Below are 24718 nucleotides of genomic sequence, written 5' to 3'. Positions count from 1 at the left end.
CAACTAGTAACAAGGCTACACAACTGAATCGCCCAAATCTGAATGTTAATATTGAAGATGATGCGGAGGGATAGAGAGAGCACATAATAAACCAGTAAAAGACGTACACCCTCTAAATGAGGAAAAAAGAGGAAAAGCATTGCAAATAATACAATGCAAGAACCATTTAGGGGAGATAGAAAATATAATAGGCTTAATATCCTAACAAAATAAGTGACATTATTTTCAGCATTGAAATGCACTTTCATTAAAATGGGATGGGAAGTTTTACTTGTTAAAAATAGATTTGATATAATCCATTTGCCTTTTGATTTATATCTATATAGACTTTGATATATTTTGATCCCCCAACCCCCCCCCCCACCCCCCCCCCCCCCCCCCCACAAGCAAAAACACACATAGAGAATAAAGACATCAAGCACAACTCTTTTTGAAATGATTTTCAATTTTCTTTCAGAAATATACAGAGCCAAAGCATCATAAGATCACAGACCATTACAGGTAAAGTACATCTTTTTAATGCTTTTACTGATAGAGAAGAGTCACTGCAAGAAAATAGTGGTTAACCTTCTTTCATAACTCCAGTACATTACAGTATAATAACTTCAGAACTGCTGGATTGATTTTCTCGACCTCTGTGTACACACACACACCATCTTTGTTACGGCAGTAGCTTGTCACTTAAAGACTAACTAGATATTGTCTTGTGGAAATAAAAATTGAAATAAAAATCTGATGTAGAAAGTGCTTAAGACATGTAAAAAAAAAAGAATACACAACTGACACAAACCATTCGTAGAGAGCTGCCCATCACTGAACATAATCCGCTCTCTTACGTACTGTACATTTTACAAATCATCGTTGCAGTGCTTACACAATAATATGCCTATGCAGCCAATACTGTGACCATCCTCAAACAAAACTCGCTCTGGGATCGTCATAATAGAGAGGCCTATATAAAACAGTATTGGCGAGAGAGGGGAATTCATAACATTCCATCAGCCAGTAGCCCGCCTGGCTGTGCTGAAATGTCAGGGGAGAAATGTAAAAGCCATAAATGTGGTCTGCTGTCTGAAACTGGCAATGACCCTGTCCTATCATTCAGAGTGATATTTGTTCATCTGTTTGGTTTGGTTGTAAGTGCATGACCATCTGGTGCCTGAATCAGGCAAGACTTGCGGTCCAGTGGGAGAAGGGATTGAAACTCACCAGGGCTGGGCGATAAGAAAAGTACACAGGCTACAAAAGAGTACGGAGAGCTACTCAAACAGAGCAACAGCCACAATCCAATATTTGCTTACAAGCGCCATGTTCATTTTAGCACGTGCTAGCAGCTTCTTTACATGAATGGTGACCTGTTTTGAGAGATTTTGTGGCTTTTTTCCCATGTTTTAAGACTGAATCAACTAGTCCATATGGTATAAACTGTTAACACAAATGCTAATGTCAAATAATTAATACCCATATGGCTCTATTAGCATTGTAAAGTGGAAGTAAATGCAGTGGCAAAAGGGATGGTACAGTAGCTGCCCATTATTCAAAGTATGTCTTGGATAAGGTTGTTCAGCATTAATCCATTTAATTAAATGCATTAATATTAAGTTGTAGTGTGTAGTTTCTTTGCATTCAGTGTCACTAAACAGAATTGCCAAAATTATGGTTTACTAACAGGTTTCCTCTCTCTCTCTCATCTGTTATTAGACATATTAACTGGCAGCCACACCCCAAACTAATGCCATGGTTAGAGAAAGCAATTTTACATGGAGAAATTACACACTTCAACTCCTTTTAAAGTCTGTATTTAAAACTGATAATATTGAGAATTAGGCTATAATTTGTTTGTAGTTTTTCATATTTGCAGGGTTCCCACAAATATATTCTATGCAAAACCTATTATTTCTTGTTATGCTCAGCTTTAAAGTATTTCATTTCACTCACAAAGTGCAGTTTCTGGCCAATGTCAATAAAACGATTTCTCCGAAACGGTCAAAAGGTGTAAAAACCCTGGATCTGAATTCATTGCACGTTGCAAGTTTGATTGCTGTGTGTTGCAAGATTTCTATAGGTCTGTATTTTTTTCATTTCACCTTGCGGGAAACATTTTTGTGCCCAGCTATCAATAAAGAAAGATAGGCAAAGTAAAGTAACATATAGATATTTCATTTTAAACACTTCTCTGCCTATGGGTATAGCACTGGCATCGCCATCAACTGAGAGGACATTTCTAAATTAAAGATTGATTGTACAGTATCAATGGTGTGATTTGCTTTCTGCCCTTTACGAATGAAATTGACTAAAGAACAAAGCAAAATAACTGCAAATGTACACACAGAGAGCATGAAGGATTTATATACAGTGTAGGGAAGACTGAGCTATATTATCAGCACTGAAACAGGCCTTTTCCTGTTTAAGCCCCACAATGGGCACCAATCCATTTGTAAAATTAGACTCATCCAACAGCACTCATGTATGAAACCCATTGAAATGCCACAAACATAATCATACGTAAAGTGCTTACAGCACCGACTGACTCAGCGGCGTCACGCCTTGCAGTGTTTCTTGAATCCGGGTTGAAGGGAGGAACTGTCAGGTCTGTACAAATCAAATTGGTTCCTTTGGGTCAACATCAGGATCTTTGCATTTCAAGAGTGAGAACCACAGTTCCTTTCCTTGTTTATATGAGAGATCGCCTCTGGTCATTTATATCTTTATGAGCGAGCCCAATGGGAGATAACTTGACGAGGAGATACAAGAGTGGAGTGTCAGAAGCTTTGATAAGCAAAACACACTGATAGCTTTCATGCCCAATCTGTTTGTGCAGTCATAGGGCTTGGTAAGGATTCAGAGTGCCATAACCCAGGACAACTTTGGCAGGGAGAGAGGTGTTGGTATCAGTGGATGTAAGCACAGTTGGCACACTTACTGGGATGAGCCTCAACCTTGTTATAAGGAGTCAGTGGCAATTTCATACAATTATGCCACTTAATGTAACACCACATAGATAATGCTGTGCTCTTGACTAGTACTAGAAAAACATGCTGCCATAATTTTGACCTCTTTTCTTTTTTCTTTTTTTTTTGTAGTCTGAATATTTCTCCCCAGTATAGCGATAACCAAAATGCTGAATGAATTAAAAAATAGAGCAGATAATGAAAGCAATTATATCCATTTCTAATGAATTGTGGCATAATACTTTTGTGAAGAACACTGGATGATTTGTACTTTCAAAACAGCCAGAAATACATGTGTTTGGAGCTTCTACTCTTCCCTGTGGTTTAGTAACTATACAGTATTTGGCCAAATGCCTTTCCAGCTTGCCATACACCACAGCTTTGGCTTCTGTTTGCATCTCTCTACACATTCTACGTAGCATGCGATCCTAGCTCAATTGCTGTTAGCTTTATTTCAGTACCTTGACTCGGGACTAAGGGTGATATTACCTTGCAAGTGTTTTGAGTGAAGTGCTTGATTTATCAGTAGTGCCATAGGTTGCAATTTCAGTTCTGTAGAGTAAAACATTGGGAAAAAACAACAACAACACACATTTACATTAAGTATGAAAGCCCACACTCCATTCAAAAAACATGAACACAAATTGCTCACTTATAACAGTGAGAGTACTCAATGCTGTACAGTCCAATGGCAGCCACATGAAGAGCAGACAGAAGATTCAACCTGGAGCAAAATGTAAAGTACTTGGATCTCGATTTGTAAACTAAATTTGTGTTTTGCAAGAAACAAGCGATTTGAAAATATATCTAGCACATGTGTAACAAGCTCAGGCGATTTTTTTTATTATTTTTTTTTTTATGAATCGAAAGGAAGATTTGTAAGCGTTATAATTTGACTTCACACAACAGGACACAGGACATAGTGCATCTTTTTAAAATCCAAACATCATTGTTCCCATCATCTGCACATTATTCACACCAAACCAGATCAACCCTTTTCGGAAAGAATAGTATTTAAAAAAAAAGAAAATAAAAAAAACACATTCTCAGGCTCAAATGGCCACACACCTTAAATAGTCCTACTGAGTGCTCTCAAGTAGACGAGATTACATCATCCACTTAGTTCCCAGTGCAAGTCCAATGAATTTTGAAATCAAGTTGTTAAAACACTGGAAATAAAGAATGTTCAGAAAGAAAGAACAACAAAGTACACAAATATCTTATCTCTGAATGGTAAACCGACAGCTCATGGCCATTTTCTATCTGAGATTCTCACATTGGTATGTCAGACAAACTTTTGTCAGAAGGGCCAGAATCCAAAGATACTGACTGACATTAGTTTTTAATTCAGTTCTTACATGTTTGTTTGTTTTGTTTTGTTTTTTTGTCCTTTTATATTTTTTCTTTTGTTTAGCTAGCTGTGGTAGAGGCATTGAGAAATCTTACATACAACTTCAACAGTTGTGCTTGAATGTACAGGAGCAACAGAGCATTGTCCTCTAATGGTGCCGAGGAGTGGTAAGGAGTGTAGCCTTCATCGACTCTCCTCATCTGAGCAATGTTGCTATGCATTCTCCGAGGAGGCCATTCATTCAGAGCTGTTTCAATGTTGCTGGAACTACAGCAAGGACACTGGTTTTGTTTCTTGTGTCTTTCTGTGTTGGCAAGTGACGTCACTGTGGCACACGGTTGTTTGGAGAAAGTTTTTGGCCCAGACATTAAGGGCATTGGGAAGGGTAGTCCATGAGCTCATGACAAGGATCTGAAAACGGTAAGGCTTTTCAGAGCTGTAAATAAGATTTGGACAAATGATGAATATCCACATATATCAAAGAATGTTAAAAGGGTAAAATTAAACTGGCGTGCTAGATGTGCTTGAACTGCTTCCTGATTCTTGTCTGGGGGGGTGGGAGGGGTAATCCCCTTTGGCCAAACCCATCGCTGGATTCCTTTGACTTCTGTCCATCTCCTGCAGTCAGACATGGGTCTGCATGCGTTTCTGCAGGGGCCGCGTGAGGTCTGAGTTCTGGGATGATGATTGAGAGTAATGGGACGAGGAGGAGGCCGAGGCCTTGCTGTCCTTGTCGAACTGCACATAGCCGTCCTGCTTGCTGTAACTGCTGACGCTGCTGTCGCACTGTGTGTCCAGGAAAGAGCTGGAGTCACTCATCGATCCTCGCTGGAATTCTCGCTCGCAAAGCTCGATGGAACTGCTGCCCATGCCCAGCACAAACCGCTGGCTGTAGTCGTACAGGCGGTTGGGTCCAGCACCCAAGGTAGAGTAGATGTTGGTGAAAGACATTCCTGTGGGAACCCGCTGTTTGCCGGTAGTGGCTGTGGCAGGGTCTCGCCGGATCTCCGTGGTCTGGTTTCCTGCCAGCGTGGTTGGGGTGCCATGATGCTCCTTAAAGGTGTTCACACTGTAGTATCCATTAGTGGGATCCTTTGAAGAACAATGCATTAACAAACATGTCATTGAATGAAAGGAGTTAAACGAAATGACTCTAGGCAACAGTAAATAAATAGTTGTAAAGAGCTTTTGCACTAACAGCGAAGCCATTCATTTTCAAGAGTTGCCATTATCTGAACAATTCACACTGAGCTCAACTTAATGCAAATAGGGATCAAAGCAATACTGTCTTGCACAGCTGCATACAGTTAAGCGTGAATGACTACTAGAAACCAAATGCACTTAGAGTTGGAAACCTCCAGCAATTCAATCAATGTCAGTGTGAACACCCTTTAAGTATGTCAAAGATTATCTTATACTCAAACATTTTGTACAATATCCGGAATTTTTGAAGACCCCACAGTATGTCAGCTTTTGGGAATGTGATCGTAGTCAAATTTTTGAAAAAAATCAAGCGTAGCGCTAGTTCTGCCCGGCAGAGTCCTGCAACGGGTCGGGTACCCGCGGGTACCCGCATAAAAGTGGCTAAAACGGGTGGATTGTGACATTCCTAAAATTCACGGGCGGGGACGCGGGCGGATAATGAACTCCTTGCGGGCGGGTAGCGGATGAAAAATATGTGCAATATTTTGTATGTCTAAATTACCAGCATTACACATACGCAAATATGTGTTTTAGTCAGGCCATCCTTGAAAATATTCTTGTTTGCCGTAACCCGACCGACCCTGTCAGTTTAGGACCGACACAATTTAATTTTTTTCTCCCCTTTTAGTCCGACCAAGTTGCGAAATTAAATTTCTCTGTACTGTAGGCTAATAGGCCTATGTGTTGTAGCCCAGTCATTAAAAAACTATTTAGTTTCATATTCATGTTTAAATAAAATAATATACTTTTTAAAAAAATTTTCATGTTGATTATATGAAAAGTGAAAAGCATGAATAAGATAAGATGATCCCGAATATCGTGAGACAAATGGAGTGGGCAGACATGATTCTGACCACTTCATTAAGTTTGTTAAGCCTTTCTTTAAAGTGAATTTCGTTTTGTATTAATTGTATCTTCATTTTAATCAATGTTTCATCTACCAAATTCATGGATTTAATAAATAAGTAAATATAGCAGGCAGGCAATATAATCAGGACACGGCCGGAGGCGCCCGCGCGTGAACTGATCGTCTCTTAAATGAACGAAACTCATCGTATAAGCTACTTGCCTCACAAACCTGAGAAATAGAAAGCATGAAATGTGTACTTTTAAACAAAACAATTCAAAACGAATGAAAACAGACTGTTCTCTGCTTATAATCCGTATGAAATGTGCATTTCTTTCTGGCGCATTCACTACTGTGAAGATCGCGAGTCAGCATCGTCATCTTTGACACAGAAACACTTGCTTATTAATAAACAATTGAAATGTCTCATTTATATATTTGACAGGCCTATTAATAATCATTACTTTTCCCAGTTCTTTGTGACAGCTTTTAGGTGCGTTATTGGCAGCGCACCCTTATGTTACATGAACGCGTCACCTGTGTGGTTTATAGCTGGCACGGGTCGGGTAACGGGCCAAATATTAACGGGTCTGGGCGGGTGCGGATTTAATTTTGATATTATCACGGGTGACGGGTCGGATCTGGTGCTGGACTTTGCGGGTACGGGCGGGGGCGGGTCTCCAAAAATGGACCCGTGCAGGACTCTGCTGCCCGGTCACGTCAGTCAGGCTCACATCAGCTGACTCTCAGCTGATACACGTCTACAGGAATATGACGCATATCACAGAATTCCTATATAAAGGTCCAATCAGCTTTATCGTGTCGCTCGGGAGCTAATTACCCTCCTCCATCCCCAGCTCCTCTCATCCAGTCAGAACAGAACTGCTAATCCTTGATAGTGGTCCTGACAGAAGTCTTAATACTATTATACCCTGTAAGTATACTGTAGCCCTATTCAGTTAACCGTGATGAGGTTAGCTTAATTTGTGTTTCAAATATTAATTTTGGGTTACACTTTATTTTGATAATCCACTTTAGATATTCTACTAACTATAAGTAACTTTGCAACTACATGTCAACATTGACATGTAGTTTGCAAATTAATGGGAGTTAGTTGACGTAGACTTGCAAAGTTAGTCAGCTGGGGAGCATCAAAATAAAGTGTCAGCAGATATTTAGCAGACAGTCTACTAATACTCTAATGACTGCTAGTTGACATGTAGTTGCAAACTTACTTATAGTTAGATGAATGTCTAAAGTGGACCATCAAAATTAAGAGTTAGGAGTTTTTCTCATGCAACCTTGGCAAAAAATATTGTAGTACATTATCTATTATTTTTTTACTAACTCTTCTTTTACTAATTTACCCCGTCAAAATCGGAATGTCTTTGATTGCAGTGTAATGTTTTATTCTACATGCTTCTCCTTTATTTCGACCATCATCTAACACTGTAAACTGAAGCTACATTTCTTGACAATTTGCTTGTGTGATGCATCTTTTCTCTTTCTTTCTGTAGTGCCCTCACTTCTGTTTCAGATCATTAAAAAGGCCAGAAACATGCATACTTCAAACAGAGGTAATACAAATATGTTTGGATCAGTAACTGGAGTAAAGTGACCATCTTTAGCAGTACCCTCAAAACATCATTACAGGCTAATTAGACAAAACCTTGATACACAAACTGGTTGTCAGTCTGTACTTTTCAGCTTTAATTGGACTTCAGAATCAGGGCTTTTCAATCTGTCATGGAAAGAAAAAATCAAAGCGAAGGAACTTGATACCATGGCTGCTGTCGTTGTCGTGGTGCTTTATCAGCACAGTTGCTAAGAAGCAAAACAGGCGCCAAAAGTGGACGTGGATGCCATTTTGAGCGGGTGCGCAGGCCAGATCCCGCGGGGGAGAGACGATAATCACCGGTAGGTGACTTCTCTATGACAACACGAGAAAGGCGTTGTCAGGCGCGGTTTTATCAGGCAACAGGGATTGTGTGCACTCCATATCTGTTCACACTGCTTATTTTACACACTCATCTACATGTAGGGAGGGAATCAGTCCCGCTGGGAGCAGGTGAAGCAGACTTTAGGAACACTGCGTTTGCACTCGGAAATAAGTACAAGCGAGAGAACAAAAGCTATGTTACTCTTGTCAGGAACTGCTGTCTGCTTAACGGTGGGATCATATGTTAATCAAACTATAATTACAATAGTTATTCTTTGTGCTCACACAAAATTTAGCTAAATTAGTATCTTATTTAACATACTCGATGATCAGTGCAAATGCTTAAAGGATTTAATTGCGTATAAGACTTTAATTAGTTTTTTTCCTTAAATATTGGTTTTGGCTGAACAAAATTTTAAATATCAATTTTCTAAGCAATTTCCTGGCATTAATGATGAACACTCATTATAAAGCCTTAGCATCCTTTTTTTAATGCAGTTATCACATTCCTTCAGTTTCACATTAAAACTGCTTTATTTTGTTCTGTGTGACTTCTTAAGTGTTAGCAGTGCAGCAGTGCTCCCACACAACAGACCCCTAACAGAGCTCTCGTTTGAGAAAGCGATGGAGAAAGACCTTAATGGCTTATTTATTTATAAATCAAATAAAGATAATAATTAGCAGCAATTGTGTAGAGAAATGTAATTACCATTGCAGATCAACAAAGTATGAAATATTATTTATGAGTAAGAACCATTATTTGAAAATGAATATTAAGATTATCTTTTTATTTATTCAATCTATTTAAGCACATACACTCTTAAATTCCAAAAGGGTGTTTTCACCATAGATATCATATAATAAAGGCTAGATGTCTCGTGCGCGCTGCTGGCCAATGGAGGTCGACGTCCGCACACGGCGGCCATCTTACCACAGGGTGCTCGCTCACTCGTAACATGGTGCATGTACTTTTAAATAACCATAACTTGCTCAATTTCCTACCGATTTTCAAACGATTTGGTTTGTTATAAACGTCAGAGATGTAGTTATGACACTGCATACATATGAATTAATATAACAATGGACTTCCATATGAAATAATTATAGCCACTTTAATAACGTTTGTAAGAAACCAAACCGTTTGTAAATCCGTCAAGGTTTCAGTGAGATAAGAGGATTTGTGTGCGTGCTGATCACTCACCTTGATTCACAGCTTCCCTGTGGTAAGATGGCCGCCGGTGATGCCGGAAGTGACTCCACCATAAGACATCTAGCCTTTATTATATGATATCTATGGTTTTCACAGTGATGCCACGTCACGGTTCTGTCACTTCACATGGGATGAGAATTCACTCATTCTTGTGCGCTTTAGACTTGTTGTGTGAGTGCGTGGCTTTGGGTTCGCTCGGGCCGCATGCTTTTTTTTTAATGCACGGTTCATGTTTATTTCGGCTTCGTGCTTTCTACACAGCACAAGACAACAATCTTGTTTTTCTTTGGCCGCGTGCTTTAATGTCATGTTTTGTGTGGACACGCAGTCAGTGACGGTGCATTCACACAGGGCGTCGGCGTCAACACTTCTCGTTTACTTTGAATGGGTGACGTCATGCATTGCCGAACTGAATTGTGGGTTGTCACTGGCGTTGCTTGCGGAAGAAGTTGAAAACGTTTAACAAATCTAATAAACACAGGTGCAAAATGGGTTTAAGACATGCTTATTGGGTGTTAAATAATGGCGCAAATACCAGTAAATTGACTAGCGCAAACCCTAGTAAATCACCTTGTATGATTCATTAAAATACTCTCATAAATTTTGCGTCTGAAAGGGAAACTCCTACAAAGTCATGTACAGTAAGGCCATCCACAAATATAACCCTGTCCACACCTTCTCAGCGCTATTTTTTCCACTGCATGTCTTTAGTAAATCCTGACAGTATTTTTTTAACACCAAAAGAGGGTTTGCACTGGCTCAAGCAGTTAGTAAATCTGGCCCTCAAACTTGAGAACCTTTTTTTTGCAATGGAATGCAACTCCTCTCTTTCTTATATCACTTCCTTCAAATCCCATGGAGACGTACCTTGATGTGCTGATACTCTTTCTCCTCTTCCTGAAGAACCTCAAGTTGCTTCAGAACGGACTCCTGCTGAAACTCTCCCCGTTCAATCTGTGGCAAACAACAGACCCATCCTCACGTTAATATCTGGGTTACTCTCTCCCTTTCCCGCAAATCACTGTGCAGCTTGGGTACTCCAAAACACTTCCAAATTCCAAAAGGAAAGCTACTTCAACTGGGGCAATTTCCTGTGAATATTCTGCATGTCATTAGCCGAAATTTGCAATGCAACACCATATTTGGGAGGTGTCCAAATTTCTTGTCTTGCTTTGTCATAAGTTTTGCATCCTTAACTTTGAGGCTTGTGTGGCAATGAGTGAAATTCCCAAAGAAGGGGGCAGCATGTTTTTTTTGACAAACACTTGATCACTGGCATCTCTATGATTACATCTATACCCATGTCCTCCCAGGAAATGCAGGCTAGGGGCTAAATATAGGCATCCAGGCCAGCAGGGTTCTCACACTTATGCTGCATTATTCATGGGTTTGACGTTAGCAGTGGCAAGGGAGATAGGCGCTATTAGTGTTGGGGTGGGGATGATTAGCATTCATTAGCTAAGGACGTGACAGGGACTAGTATAATGAGCTAGCTTGTTGATTTGGGGGTGCTGATGGGGTAATGGCAAGCGGGATGTTTACTTCAGAATGTGACTCACCATGAGTTGCTTCATGGCGGAGTGTTCCTCGTTTTCTCGGGCTGCGTTGTGATCTTTGTGTACAATTTCCACTCGAATGTCGTTCTTGGCTGATACCACACCTTTGAGGTCTGAGAGGAAAGTTACATATGTTACTCCAGTCGTGCCATTTTGTGTAATGTACTGATGTGAAATATATATCTTTTTTAAATATCTATCTCCATGCCACTTCACATTGCCTTAATAAGAGTCCCTAAACACAAATGCTGCCTTCAAGTCACATTTACGAACTAAGATGAATCCCAACTTTCTGACATTGGGGCATGTCAGTAATGATATATAAGAATTTATACTTTTATAGTTTTGATAATTAGCATATATTATATTATAATATTTTTTTATATATATATATAATAATTGATTATTATATTAATTTGATAATTCATTATGTAATTTATTATGGTAACACTTTAGTTTAGGGTCCAATTCTCACTATTAACTAGTTGCTTAGTAGCATGCATATTACTAAGATATTGGCTGTTTATTATTACTTATAAAGCACATATTATTATCATAATAAAATGATTAACCTAAAATTAACAACTACCTTACTAACTATAATTATTGAGTGCAAAAGTTGTAGTTAATAGTGAGTTAATACTCACTATTAGTGTGACATTAAGCTAAAGCTTCTATATGTTCTTCATTTTGATGCGCTAGCGCGTAAATAGTTTCCTGATTTGTCAGAAAAAGTGAATTAAATAGAGAGAAATGTTGTGAACATGTTTCAATAAGGTTCCATTAGTTAACATTAGTTAATGCATTAAGTAACATGATCTAACAATGAGCAATACATTTGTTGCAGTATTTATTAATCTTTATTAATATTAGTTAATGAACTGCTGTTCATTGTTAGGTCATGTTAGCTCAGGTCCATGAAATAAAACAAACAGAGACAACTTGTGATTTAATAATGCATTAGTAAATGTTAAAAATAACAGTAACTAAAATGAATAAATGATTTATAATATTTTTCCATTGTTAGTTCTTGTTACCTAATGCAGTTAACCAATGTAACCTTATATAAAGTCTAACTGAAATATTAAATTGCCCATTTTATTCCAAATAAAACCACATTCCGTCATGTTTACAACATCCTAAATCTTCAGTAGGAGGACTTGAAGGCAGCATAACACCACAGAACCAAGATAAGAGGAACCCTAGAGGAACCATTATACATCACATTAGAATCACACAGCTCATCTTGACGCATTGAAGAACATGTTTATAGATAATTGGTGACGGTCAGGTAACAGGTCTTACTTTCTGTCTTAATTTTGCTTGCAAGTTCTCTCTGCTGAGCACAGATGGAGGTGGGCAGTGTAGGCATAACCAGGTGAGCGTCTTCTGTGGCATACAACAACAACATGCTCAACGCTAGAAATGCCACCAACAATCATAAACTGCAAGCTCATTTTTCGCTGTCTGACGCTAACCTGTACATGGATGAGCAGTTTTCTCTTTTGATCATGTGAGAGAATGGATGCGGTAAAAGGACAACAAATAAGAAACACAGAGATAAGGGTGGGCGGTATGACAAAAGCCTCATGAGTAGCAAAAAGATTTGTAAGAAAAAAGCTTTTTACTGCCACAAAAAAAAAAAAAAAAAAAAATGAATGTAAGATTTTGAGAATCATGATGTAAAATGATGATATTTAGGTAGTAACATTTACATATAATATCATATAGTTATAGCATTACGAATTACATTTTTAAATGTTATTCATGACATATTACACCCCTTAATCAACATAAAAATCATGCACTAAAATGCACACGTAAATAACAAAAAACTCAGAACAGTAATACATAAGTGTTTATGCACAGCCTCACATGTGTTTGTATAAAAGCACTTCAGTTAAATATTTCAATTAATGCAAATCATGTTGCAATGTTTCTACATCACTGTAAGCAACCTACAATTAAACCTTACCAATGTACAGTTAGCGACACCAAAAACACATGGCGCACTTCAGCTAAATCCCCCACATTATAATCAAAGATGTTGACTACATTGGAATAATACTAAAGTTTTTAATATTGCAGAATTTAGCATTTCTGGTCTATACCGTCATACCACCCAACCCTACACAAACACTCAACTAAAAGGAATATATAGAAATAAAGGCTTGGTTTCTGTGAAGTGACATGAACACCTTAACAACCTGCCCTTTGTCTGACTGAGGAGCACTTGTTCTGGTGATGGACATGCAGGAAGCCAATTGGCTGAGAGGTACATACTTCTCTGAGAGCGTGTACAGCAGAACGCTCCGATGGTTCCCATGAGGACGATGAATGCAACGAAAGCGCCAACTGCCACGCCGATGATCACAGCAACAGGGAGGGATTCTGTTGGAAAACAAAACAGAGCCTTCTACAATAACACAGCATGGGCAGGACTGGTGGATCCAGCAACACACACACCACCTCTCACTCCTGAACATATTTCAAGACCCGCACCAGCATGGAACAAATGAGAATCAAATGTGTCAAAGAGACATTTGCACTTTCAAGGCATCTATTCAAAGGCAATTAACACTGCCATCACCTTCTAGAGAAAGCACAGGTATCCTCCGTTTACGTGAAAACCAGGCGTAAAAATTTGCAGACATGCCAATTATCGCATATGTTTAGCACATACTTAATGTCTTGAATGTGAACTCTGCATCGGATTTTATCATTCACCTTGGATCATTTACATACTCTGATTGGACGTGGGTGTAATGTGAATTCCATCAATCCCATGAGTGTTTGATATGCTGTGCTTTGGCTAATTAGAGCCAAATCAACTGTTTTATTTGTACTTTTGTTGGTATATTTATACCAAATGATAACCAGATTTTATGGCCAAATGATAATGAGAGTCAGACAATAAGCTGTACAATGCTAATTACTGTCTCACAGTAAATTAAGCATTATGACCCCTGTGTACTTATCAATTTGCATATTTAATGTCTGCATTACTGCATGCAAGTATTAAAAACCCAGAAATGCATTTTTCATTAAAAGAATAGTTTACCCCAAAATGTTTGTTACACAAAGATATCATATGGCTTTGGAAGACTTTGGAAGAGTTGTATAATGATACTTTTGATGTATTTGCCTGCTTTTTTTTGTAACCATTCATTGTAATTTCTCAGAAAAGAGCAACCAGCACATTTTGTACAATTTCTTCTACATTTCACTGGAAAACAAACAAAACACAATCCAAAAGGGTTTGAAATTAGTAAACGATGGCCAAATTCTCATTTATGTGGTGGAAAGTAGTTCATTAAAGTGCCCGTATTATGCTATTTTAAAGGTTTCTAATTTTATTTGGGAGTCTCCTACAATAGGTTTACATGCGTCCAAGGTCCGACTTTAGTTTTCTCATTATATACATTGCACATCACCTCATTTCTCAAAGAGTCTGAAAACGGTTCATTCGAAGATTCAGTCTCTCTAAACCCCTCCTTTCTGAGAGCCTTCTTTGCTCTGATTGGTCAGATGGCTCAGTCTGTCATGATTGGTCGACCGTTTGCGGCGCGTTTTGGAAACTAAACACTCATTACCATATCTGAATTTCATCTCCGGAGGTTTCCTTAGCGCTGATAGTGATACGAAAAGTAACGATGGTGACGTTATCAAATCAAGCGCGAGTCTAAACAGTGTATTCTCGACAAGTCGACAACATGAACCAAACCCTTCCAAACCTCAGCTACAACTACAGTGTTTGAGAGCGGGGAAAAGCAGACGCTGTTCGCGGGGAGCCAATGAAGAGCGTAGGCTGGCATTATGAAAATTTGTTACATTGTTACATTGATTACTAATGACTCGCTTCGGCAGTCCAGAATCGATTCTTCCTTTTAGGAGACGATAACTCTATCGTGCACTTTGATCTTTAAAACTTTGCAGACCTTTTACATTCACAAACTGCTATATTACACACTGCATGAAAAGCAAAAAAAACAAAAACAAAAAAAAATCACTTCAAAGATCAAGTTAGACAAAATAGGTCTAAAATGCATTAGATGCAAATAAATCCAAACCATGAAATCGCTGGGGAGATACATTGCAAGAAATGCACAAGAGAGAAATAATCATCTGTAGCAAGGCTGCAAATTAAATAGTGCTAAGTGTTGTTAATAGATTTACAAGATTCATTAAAGTTGCAGTTAAAAGTGCAATTACTTTTGCTGTTGCCATGAAATAATAATTTGCCGATTGCCGAATGAAAAGTAATCTAAAATTGGTAAATTAAGAAAAAAATATTAATATGATGTTGATGTGACTTGCTAATCTCAAAGTGATACATAATGTATAAAGTGATAAATGGAAAGTAATGGAGAAAATACTGAATGTTTTTGGTCTATTCCAGTGTTTTCAAACACCATGGTTATGAAACACTGCATCACTATTCTACCGCAGACATGTTTTAAAGAAAAGAAGGTGGAACCTGGCGGACCTTGGATCCCACCTTGTTCCTTGAGGCGAATGATCTCCGTATCCGAGCCAAAGCTGTTCCAGGCGGTGCAGTTGTAGATGGTCTGAAAGTCGGCAGGTACGATGTTACTCATGGTGAGCGTGGACAGCACTCCGTCCTCTGTGCTTACGGTCTCCACCGTGTAGCGACCTGACGTCCCCGACTCCAGGACAGTCTCCTTCCAGGACCAGGCCTGAGGAACAACAAAAGAAACCATATTGAATAGACCAACATACGTATGTCGTTCTTGATGCTGGTCTGTAGCATCACTGCAAAAATCATTTTTAAATAGCTTGTTTTCCCTTCTTCTTGTTTAGGCATACATCTAACTCATTTTATTGAGGTTTATGCTTAACTCTTTCCCACCATTGACGGATTTTTATGGCAATCCATGTTTTTACTGTTATATGTTAGGGGGCGCTATTACGCATCTTCTGAAAGAGTACAGAATCTCTGAATCAAACAAGCAATTGAAACGAGCAATAGAAGCATTGCTTACGCACATAAGCTAACATGATCATTAAACATTAAACATTATATAAATCAAAAACGCCAATTGTTACAGAATGAAATGTCGACGCAGGACGAGGCACAGGACTTTGAATCATTGGGGGTGTTGATGGACTCAATCTACTCCATCTATGTTTTGGTCATCGTTCTGAATCCGATCCAGCTGTAGTTTTTGACAAAAATGCAATTTTCAAAATGTTTATTTTTATTTTTATGAAACTTACCCACATTCACGCGTTGATTAAAAAAAGAGTGCATGAAGCTTAAATAAAATAATATTTGTTTTTTGTTTTTCTCTCAAAGAGGCTTTGTCTTTCTGTAGATAGATTGCATTTTAAGATATACATACAACAAAATATTCTGGGGGCTGAAAGTTTGTAAAAAATATCAAAAATACTAGCGGTGGATGGCAACTTTATAAATAAATTAAAAAACACAGGCGAAGAAAGTGTTAAAATCTGAAAAATGGGGCAGATGGGGTACAAAAATGATAGAAAAGTCTCATCTGACTAATTTCTCATGTTCAAATTTCAAAATAATGTCTCATTTGTTAACAATGTATGTTTTACAGCATTTATTAACCTTCATTAATGTTAAAATTATAAAAAAAAAAATGATCATATTCATTTTAGTTCACAGTGCATTAACAGATACAACATTAACTAAGATTAATACATGCTGTAGAAATCTTGTTGCAAAGTGGTACAATTTTAAAGATGCAAGACCCTCTTTTTTAGCTCCACAACCATTTTTTATTTATTTTTTTCCCTTCAGGTAAATAGCATGACTCTTCCAGTTATACTAACACTAAGCAACATTAACCAGCCTGAATCAGCCTATTGGTGCAAGCTGGTCTTTTCAGCTTGCAAAAGAGAGACTTACATTTCCTTTCACCTGCTTTATGGGCGTTATTACACTTCTAAAGTTATTACTGGTTGTTCCAGACCACAGGAGCAGTCTTTCCCATTCAACTGACATTTAGAAATAGCATGGCAATAAAAGCAAAGCCACACGAGTAAACATCGTACAGAGATTACCTATGCACTTCCATGCACACAGCCACAAACACACACACACACACATGCACAGAGTGAGTAATGAATCAAAAATTGGCCCGGAGAGGAGACAGTTCATCTAAGAGTGGTAAATCCTAATTGGATCTGTGGTAACAGGGCATAAGAATGCATTAAATGAGAAATTAGGGCTGTAAGCCTGCCATGTCTAATACCCGTTCACTCATATAGAGGAAACAAATGATTTGAGATGCAATTTCATTTATTAAACAGATCGTAACTCATGAGTGCGTTATGCATTATTGGACTGTGTTTACTGAGTCTAATGGAGTCACACAAGCCATGTGACAACAGCAAGCGCCCACTCAACAGCTGCAGTCCTATCTGAGCTGAGTCACTGGAAGGAGAGTAACTCACGATGCGGTCTGGGGGTGGCGTGCTGCGGATGAAACATTTGATCTGTCCCTTTTCCCCATGTGGAGCCTGATGTGTCTGAGTGCTGGAGATGGTCGGAGGTCCTGAGGAGAGAAAAGACACACATAGTCACTCGTCACATACTCAGAACTGTGAGCTAACAGTTCCCTGTTCGCGAGAGAGTCCTAGGAATCTCTTCAAAACTGCGTATGACTGGAGGACACTATAGAGAAGACACAAGTGTGTCTAGGTTCAAATAGATGCATCGCTTTATATTACATATATTTTCTGTATTTTTTGATTGCATAGATTTGCTGTATAACCTGTTCCTAAAGTATAACCTGTACCCCTACAGTTAGAGATATTATAAATACCTGTAGGTTGTTTGGATGTGGAAGATGCATCAGACTACATCAATTTGGCATGTTTCACTGTGACTCAAGTATCACTCCAGACACTTGAACTGGCTCTTTAAAAATGCTAAAAGTGCACTTGAATATACTCTAAGTCTGGATGTTTGCCAAGTTATAACATTCTTCATTCACTAGAAAATGTACACAAACCTCACTTTTACATTAAATTCTGTTTACCACCCACTTTCTGTGTGCAGCAATAGCACATCTTCAGTTGCGTCGGTCAAGCCGTCTTGACATTTGTGAATCTGGTGCATTGTATAATGACCCTCATTTGTACAGTTGGACTGCAGCTGGGATGTGAATAAGACACAGAGACTGTTGAATTTGCCCTGGAGATTTACAGAAGCACGTACCAAGGCTGACATGCACATTACCAGTTCCAAGATCGACAAATTCTGCTGGCCCACGCTTCGAGAGAGGTGTAACACTTTAACCGAGGAGGCTGAAGATCTCATCTGTAGGATCTGCCAATCAAGTGTGCAATACTGAGGCCTTGCAATGGCATGCTATACATTTGGCATTAAAAGGAAAGAGCAGCATTGTATTGGGTTTGAATGGGCAGAATCTTAAAGGAGTCTCCTGTGGGCTGGTCTATTTAAGAGCTGTGTTAAGGGTGAGGCAGTGAGGGTCTGGTCTTCATTTTCAATCTTGAAAAGAACTGATTTATGGCAGGCCTCATGTCTCCCGAGGAGATAAGACTCAGCGTGCCAACTGCAAGTTTATTTCTATAGGCAGCAATCGGAAGAGTGCCAATGGTGGAAAAATGTTATTTTGAAGAGATAACGGCCCCCAGAGAGTCTCTTCATGTTCAGTTTTAACCCTGGGGTCTTGAACTTTGAACTCTGGCTTATGCTACAGCTCACCCTCTTTTTCCAAAATGATGTAAAGGGTAAACAATGTTTCTCTAGGATAGATTTGGAGTAACTTCCCTGCTTAATGGATTACCGACCCTGCCAAAAACTGCACTTGCGTACACATGCACACAAATTCACACCAATCCACCAATCATGCATCTGCCAATCATCTGCGGCGGTGTCTCTCGGCTGATTCGTAATTGCAGTTTATTAACTGGCTCTTATTAGAATAAATTAGCATCTAGATGAGCATGAGGCAGATGGAGTGCTTTAGTGAGGGGAATATCAGGCTGGTGGAGAGGAATGTTACACTTCACACCCCTTCATTAGACACCAGTCCTGCAGCGATACCTTCCCGCTTGTGGTGTACGCATGCTATGTGCATGCTACCCTTCGACTACAAAAATCATTATCCACACGATAGGATGCGTTAAAGGCTGGAGTGTGTGTGTGTAGTTGCAGGCGTAAGGTAAATCCATTCAGATCATTCCCTGCTGACAGAGGTAAGGCCAGCGCTCGGTGGCTCAGAAGAATCAGCCCATGGATCAGGCTGTAAATGAGGAATATAATTAGATAGCTTATCACTTATCCTCAGAATGCTGGGTTTAAGGAACTCCGTGGGGAGTGGGAAGGCTGGAGGCTGGGTGAGAGAGAGAGAGGGGGGGAGAGAGAGAGAGAGAGAGAGAGAGAGAGAGAGAGAGAGAGAGAGAGAGAGAGAGAGAGAGAGAGAGAGAGAGAGAGAGAGAGAGAGAGAGAGAGAGAGAGAGAGAGAGAGAGAGAGAGAGAGAGAGAGAGAGAGAGAGAGAGAGAGAGAGAGAGAGACTGGACATTGTTTACCCTTTACATCATTTTGGAAAAAGAGGGTGAGCTGTAGCATAAGCCAGAGTTCAAAGTTCAAGACCCCAGGGTTAAAACTGAACATGAAGAGACTCTCTGGGGGCCGTTATCTCTTCAAAATAAAATTTTTCCACCATTGGCACTCTTCCGATTGCTGCCTATAGAAATAAACTTGCAGTTGGCACGCTGAGTCTTATCTCCTCGGGAGACATGAGGCCTGCCATAAATCAGTTCTTCTCAAGATTGAAAATGAAGACCAGACCCTCACTGCCTCACCCTTAACACAGCTCTTAAATAGACCAGCCCACAGGAGACTCCTTTAAGATTCTGCCCATTCAAACCCAATACAATACTGCTATTTCCTTTTAATGGCAAATTTATAGCATGAGAGAGAGAGAGAGAGAGAGAGAGAGAGAGAGAGAGAGAGAGAGAGAGAGAGAGAGAGAGAGAGAGAGAGAGAGAGGAGCATTGGATTGCAGGGAATAGGTTTGTGACAGTAGGAGTGCTTTAGTGAGGGGAATATCAGGCTGGTGGAGAGGAATGTTACACTTCACACCCCTTCATTAGACACCAGTCCTGCAGCGATACCTTCCCGCTTGTGGTGTACGCATGCTATGTGCATGCTACCCTTCGACTACAAAAATCATTATCCACACGATAGGATGCGTTAAAGGCTGGAGTGTGTGTGTGTAGTGTTATAATGCACGGATCCTCATGGGTTGGTGTCGTGTAAAGTGTCGTCATCCCACAGAATCCTATCCCAAACGTTTAATGATGACGTTCCATTACAACAGCTGACATACTGAGCATTGTCCCATTGGTCTCTCATGCTTCATATTCAGGAGTTGTGAGCAACCTAAACTTATCTGATGCATTTTTGACCATTTAATCATTTACAATTTATGCAAAAAAAATCAGTTCATTACAAAAACAAAAAAAGTTTGGTAACACTTTAGGGAACGCATATCTTAACAGTGAATATGTGTTCCTTAATCTAAAGTGTTACCAAAAGTTTACACCATTCCACAGTGCGATTATCGTTTTACATTAATTATTAACCTTGCGCTAAGCACAACACATTTATCTCTGCACCACTGTCACCATTTATTTCACTAGCTTTCATTTGCCAAATCATTAATCTTTGGTGATTTCTCTCTTCTCCTATATATCTGCAAGTTGACATTGAAGTGGAATACTAATTTTCCTTGGGTATGGATATCAGGAGATGAAAAAAAAAAATATATATATATATTTCCAAAAGGAAGGACACTAAAATGGGCCCCATTTCAGCTTCCATTTTCTCCATTTTATATATTTTTTGCTCTTTTATGTGTGTAAACACTCTTGTGCACACACATACACTTAGACAAGTATATATTTCCCTGTGTTTTTTTGGTCATCAAATGTGCACCAGTGCACTCATGCACACAAACCAGAAGTAGCAACCTTCCACAGAGACGCATATGTCCCATTTCTAAGCCGAGTTAATGTACTTTTCCCCGGAAACATAATGTAATCTTCCTGGCATACATACATGAACGCTTTCATGCACAAATATGTTCCATTAACCCAATAATGAGTACACATGCCATTGAAAACTACACATGTAAACAATGTAAAAAAAACAACAAAAAAAACATCATCCCAGCAATTACTGTACTCTCAGATTGCAGCTAACTGCAAGTGCTTGCTGAAAGAGTGCATGAACCTGTGTGCAGTAAGAGGTGATTCACAGATTGTAGCATGTGAAAGGTTGAGCCTGGTTTGTTTCGCCTCATTTCCGCTGCCATATATTTTCATTACAGCACTCCAAGAGGACTGAACCCAGTTGCATGAACCCAGTTGCATGAACAGTGCACGCTCCGTGTGTCCTCTTGCCCGTAGATCCAGCAAATAATGCAGGACCTGGACTCCTCTTACCTGCACACTGACCTTGGGCACACAACGCCCTATTTTTAAATGTCTTCCCTGAACTCACAGAAGTGCCTAGAAACTACTTCCCCCTTATTCCTTTCAACCTCATTTTTGTTATAGCATAAAATGTTCCCTAAGGCACTTCACCTCCACTAGATTGTGCCTTCACCCCATGGCAAAGCACACGTTTTCAACCATCCATCTATTAAGGAATTTCACACTTTCACAGATTTCACAATTGGTGACATTATATGAGCGAGTCAGTGGAGCTTGTGTGATCTGTCTCTGGAGTGTAGTCAAGACTAAAAGAGGAAAGGTTAATGATCTCACTGTGAAATAGGATTTGTATCTGTTCACATACAACGATACAATTACGCATGGACAACTGTGTCAGAAATTGTCGCATGAGTGAGTTGATTGTCGCATTGATACCGCTGGATATTACAAACGTTTTCCCCTGCACGATGTTAACATTTAGCAGCAAGAAAACAGATGCCTTGTCAAAATAAAACTATTTCTTATTCCTACTTGCAATATGTCTAGTACACTACACTACTGTGCACTACTGTTTATAAGCCTGTAATCTTTAGGATTCTTTGAGGAGTCTCTTCTGCTCACCAAGGCTGCATTTATTTGATCAAGAAATACAGTAAAAATAGTAATATTGTGAAATATTATACAAATTTAAAATGTAATGTTTCAGCGTCATTATTCCAGTCTTCAGTGTCACATGATCCTTCTGAAATCATTATAATATGCTGATTTTGCATGCAAAATGAAAATTGCATTTCTAATTATTATCAATGTAGAGAACAGTAATTGCTGCTATTTTTAAGAAATTGATACTTGTATGCAGAAAGGACACATTAAATTGACCAGTAAAAGTAGTAGTGACAGTACAAACATTTATAATATTACAACATATTTATATTTGAAATAAAAGCTGTTCTTTTGAACTTTCTGTTGATCAAAGAATTCTGGAAAAAAATGTCCAGGTTAAACATTGATACGTGTTTCTAGAGCAGCAAATCAGCATAAAATAATGATTTCTGAAGGATCATGTGACACTGAAGACTGAAGTAATGATGCAGAAAAATATATATATTTTAAAATATAATATTATAGAAAAATTATCTTTTCATTTGTAATATTTCACAATATTACATTTTTTTTAACACTTTTTTTAAATGCAGCGATGGTGAGTAGAAAAAAAAAAAAAAACATTTATTTGAACAGTAGTGTATATATAACAAAACAAACAAATTGAATCCGCAAGCCATATCCACAAGCAACATCACAAATAAATGAACATAAGGACACATCCAGATATTAAATCCCATTAAGGCTCAAAATACACATGGATAAATGAGACCCCTATCCGAGGATCTAGGAAGCAAAAAGCAGAAAGCAATGTGCATCCATTAGCGTGTTTTCTGCAAACGGTGTCCCCTGCTAGCTATTTGATTATAATTAAATTACATTGGCCCTGAGAGAATGCTGGAACTCTCTTGTCTATATTCTGAGTCTCAGTAGGAGCTCTGGGTTCCAGTGACAGGCAACTGGGAGGAAACATATATTGACGAATTCTAAACATGTGCATTTAATTGTTAGCATTAATTAGTTTTTATGTGACTCAGTGAGGATCAACCTAGCATAGGTCAATTATTTCTTATTTGAGCTCTAGTTCCCCTCTCACTTGCTTTCTCTCTTTTATTTTTCTCTTACTGATCAAGCCTTTGAAACACAAAGCTCTGGTCATCAATCATTCTTGACGTCAATGCTTTTGAATTTCACTCACTCGTCAGCAGCACATGTTGATGAGGAAGATGTGAAATGATCGGCTTCATCTCCCAAATGCACCATAACTTGAAACAATCAGCTCCGTGCAACAAGAGAGCCTGCGCCACATGTTGCCACATCAAAGACTGTGCTATAGGTGCTCGAGTCTAACATCCAGCACTCGTGTTCACTTCCAGAAATGAGTTGGAACACAGCTTGCAGTCCTCTTGAGGCTTTTAGAGCGAAAGGGCTCACTTATTGAAAAGAATCAAAAAAGTCTTGCTTTTTGAAACCTAAAAGACAGATCCAGGTCAAGAGGTGTAAAATTATGCAAAAATAATAATAAACAACGTAAATGGGTAATTAATAAAATAGCAATTCAGAGGAGGTAATCTTAGATACTCCATACATGGAATCAAATTAATGTTTTTTTTTGTTGTTGTTTTTCGGAGATGTGTCTTAAGAATTATTTGCATAATTGTTAACTCATTCTCGTAGAATGTGAAACCACATTTGCTTCATTTCACTTCTGTAATGTGGTGGATTTTTTAGAGATAAAAATAAGCAGAGGAGAATTTGATTTTAACCATTGAGAATTTATCTGATTGTAAAAAAAGTGACATACTAATATAGTGCCAGACCAGGGGTGTGAATCTTCAGGTCGACTGTGATTAATTACTCAATTTTATTTTGATTCAAAAGTGATGTCTGAAAATTCAATTGAATTCAATACACAATTCTATTCTATCTGAATATATTGTCAAAAGCTCTTGCTAAGGTTCCTTACTTTTATACCTGTTGTTTATAGACTCTATAGTCAACCCCCAAAAATATTCACAGATGGTAAAAGAGTGGCAGAGCCTTCGGCAACTTGAGTTGCCTGTGGGCTTAAATGTTTTAATACTGAGAAACATGATGGCACAGTGTTTGATCTTTTCATAAACCTCCAGATATCTTTCTACTACCAGAAAAACAAACAACATGACTGCATTTATTAAAGGATTCCATGCCATCCTGAACTCTCTAGTCAAGAATGAATGCAAAGCAGAGGTACTCTTCACTGTCCCCATAAAGAACAGAATGTACTTGATGAAAGTAATCTGTAATTTCTATAATTCCTGCATTCTCTGTAGGTCTAGAATGAATGTCTCACTTTGCATATTAATACTATCAGTCATAACAGTTCTTTATTGATTTTCTTTCATTTCACAGCACCAAACTGCATTAGTGATTCTAAACTTGCAGAGGAATCATTCAATGCAAACACAATTGTCACTTTGGCTGAACTTCTCTTATTTTCCACTCACGTCAAAGCCGTAGCCCATGGCAAATAGCTTCGGAGAGAAAGGAGCTTTTAAAAGACGTGTTGGATTTTGCGAATGAAAGCTGTTGTGCGGCTAATGCATGCCGCCTGAATTTC

The 24718-nt window shown here is 38.8% G+C and overlaps 1 protein-coding gene across 1 annotated transcript in view; it reads right to left on the bottom strand.

Annotated features, from left to right (window-relative positions):
• Nucleotides 1–425: 425 nt before the first annotated feature.
• Nucleotides 426–24718, bottom strand: part of kirrel3b (kirre like nephrin family adhesion molecule 3b) — a 205739-nt gene continuing 181446 nt past the window's right edge. Inside the window, 8 exon segments of the mRNA XM_082182190.1 lie at nucleotides 426–4959; nucleotides 4962–5394; nucleotides 10369–10455; nucleotides 11061–11170; nucleotides 12363–12446; nucleotides 13341–13448; nucleotides 15556–15754; nucleotides 17502–17602. Coding sequence (XP_082038316.1) covers nucleotides 4817–4959; nucleotides 4962–5394; nucleotides 10369–10455; nucleotides 11061–11170; nucleotides 12363–12446; nucleotides 13341–13448; nucleotides 15556–15754; nucleotides 17502–17602 — 1265 coding nt within the window. The 3' untranslated portion in view covers nucleotides 426–4816.

Source organism: Leuciscus leuciscus (assembly GCF_965113295.1).
Source record: "Leuciscus leuciscus genome assembly, chromosome: 10".
Lineage (NCBI taxonomy): Eukaryota > Metazoa > Chordata > Actinopteri > Cypriniformes > Leuciscidae > Leuciscus > Leuciscus leuciscus.
The sequence above is the reverse complement of the archived record's forward strand: the minus strand, read 5'-3'. Positions and strand labels throughout refer to the sequence as shown.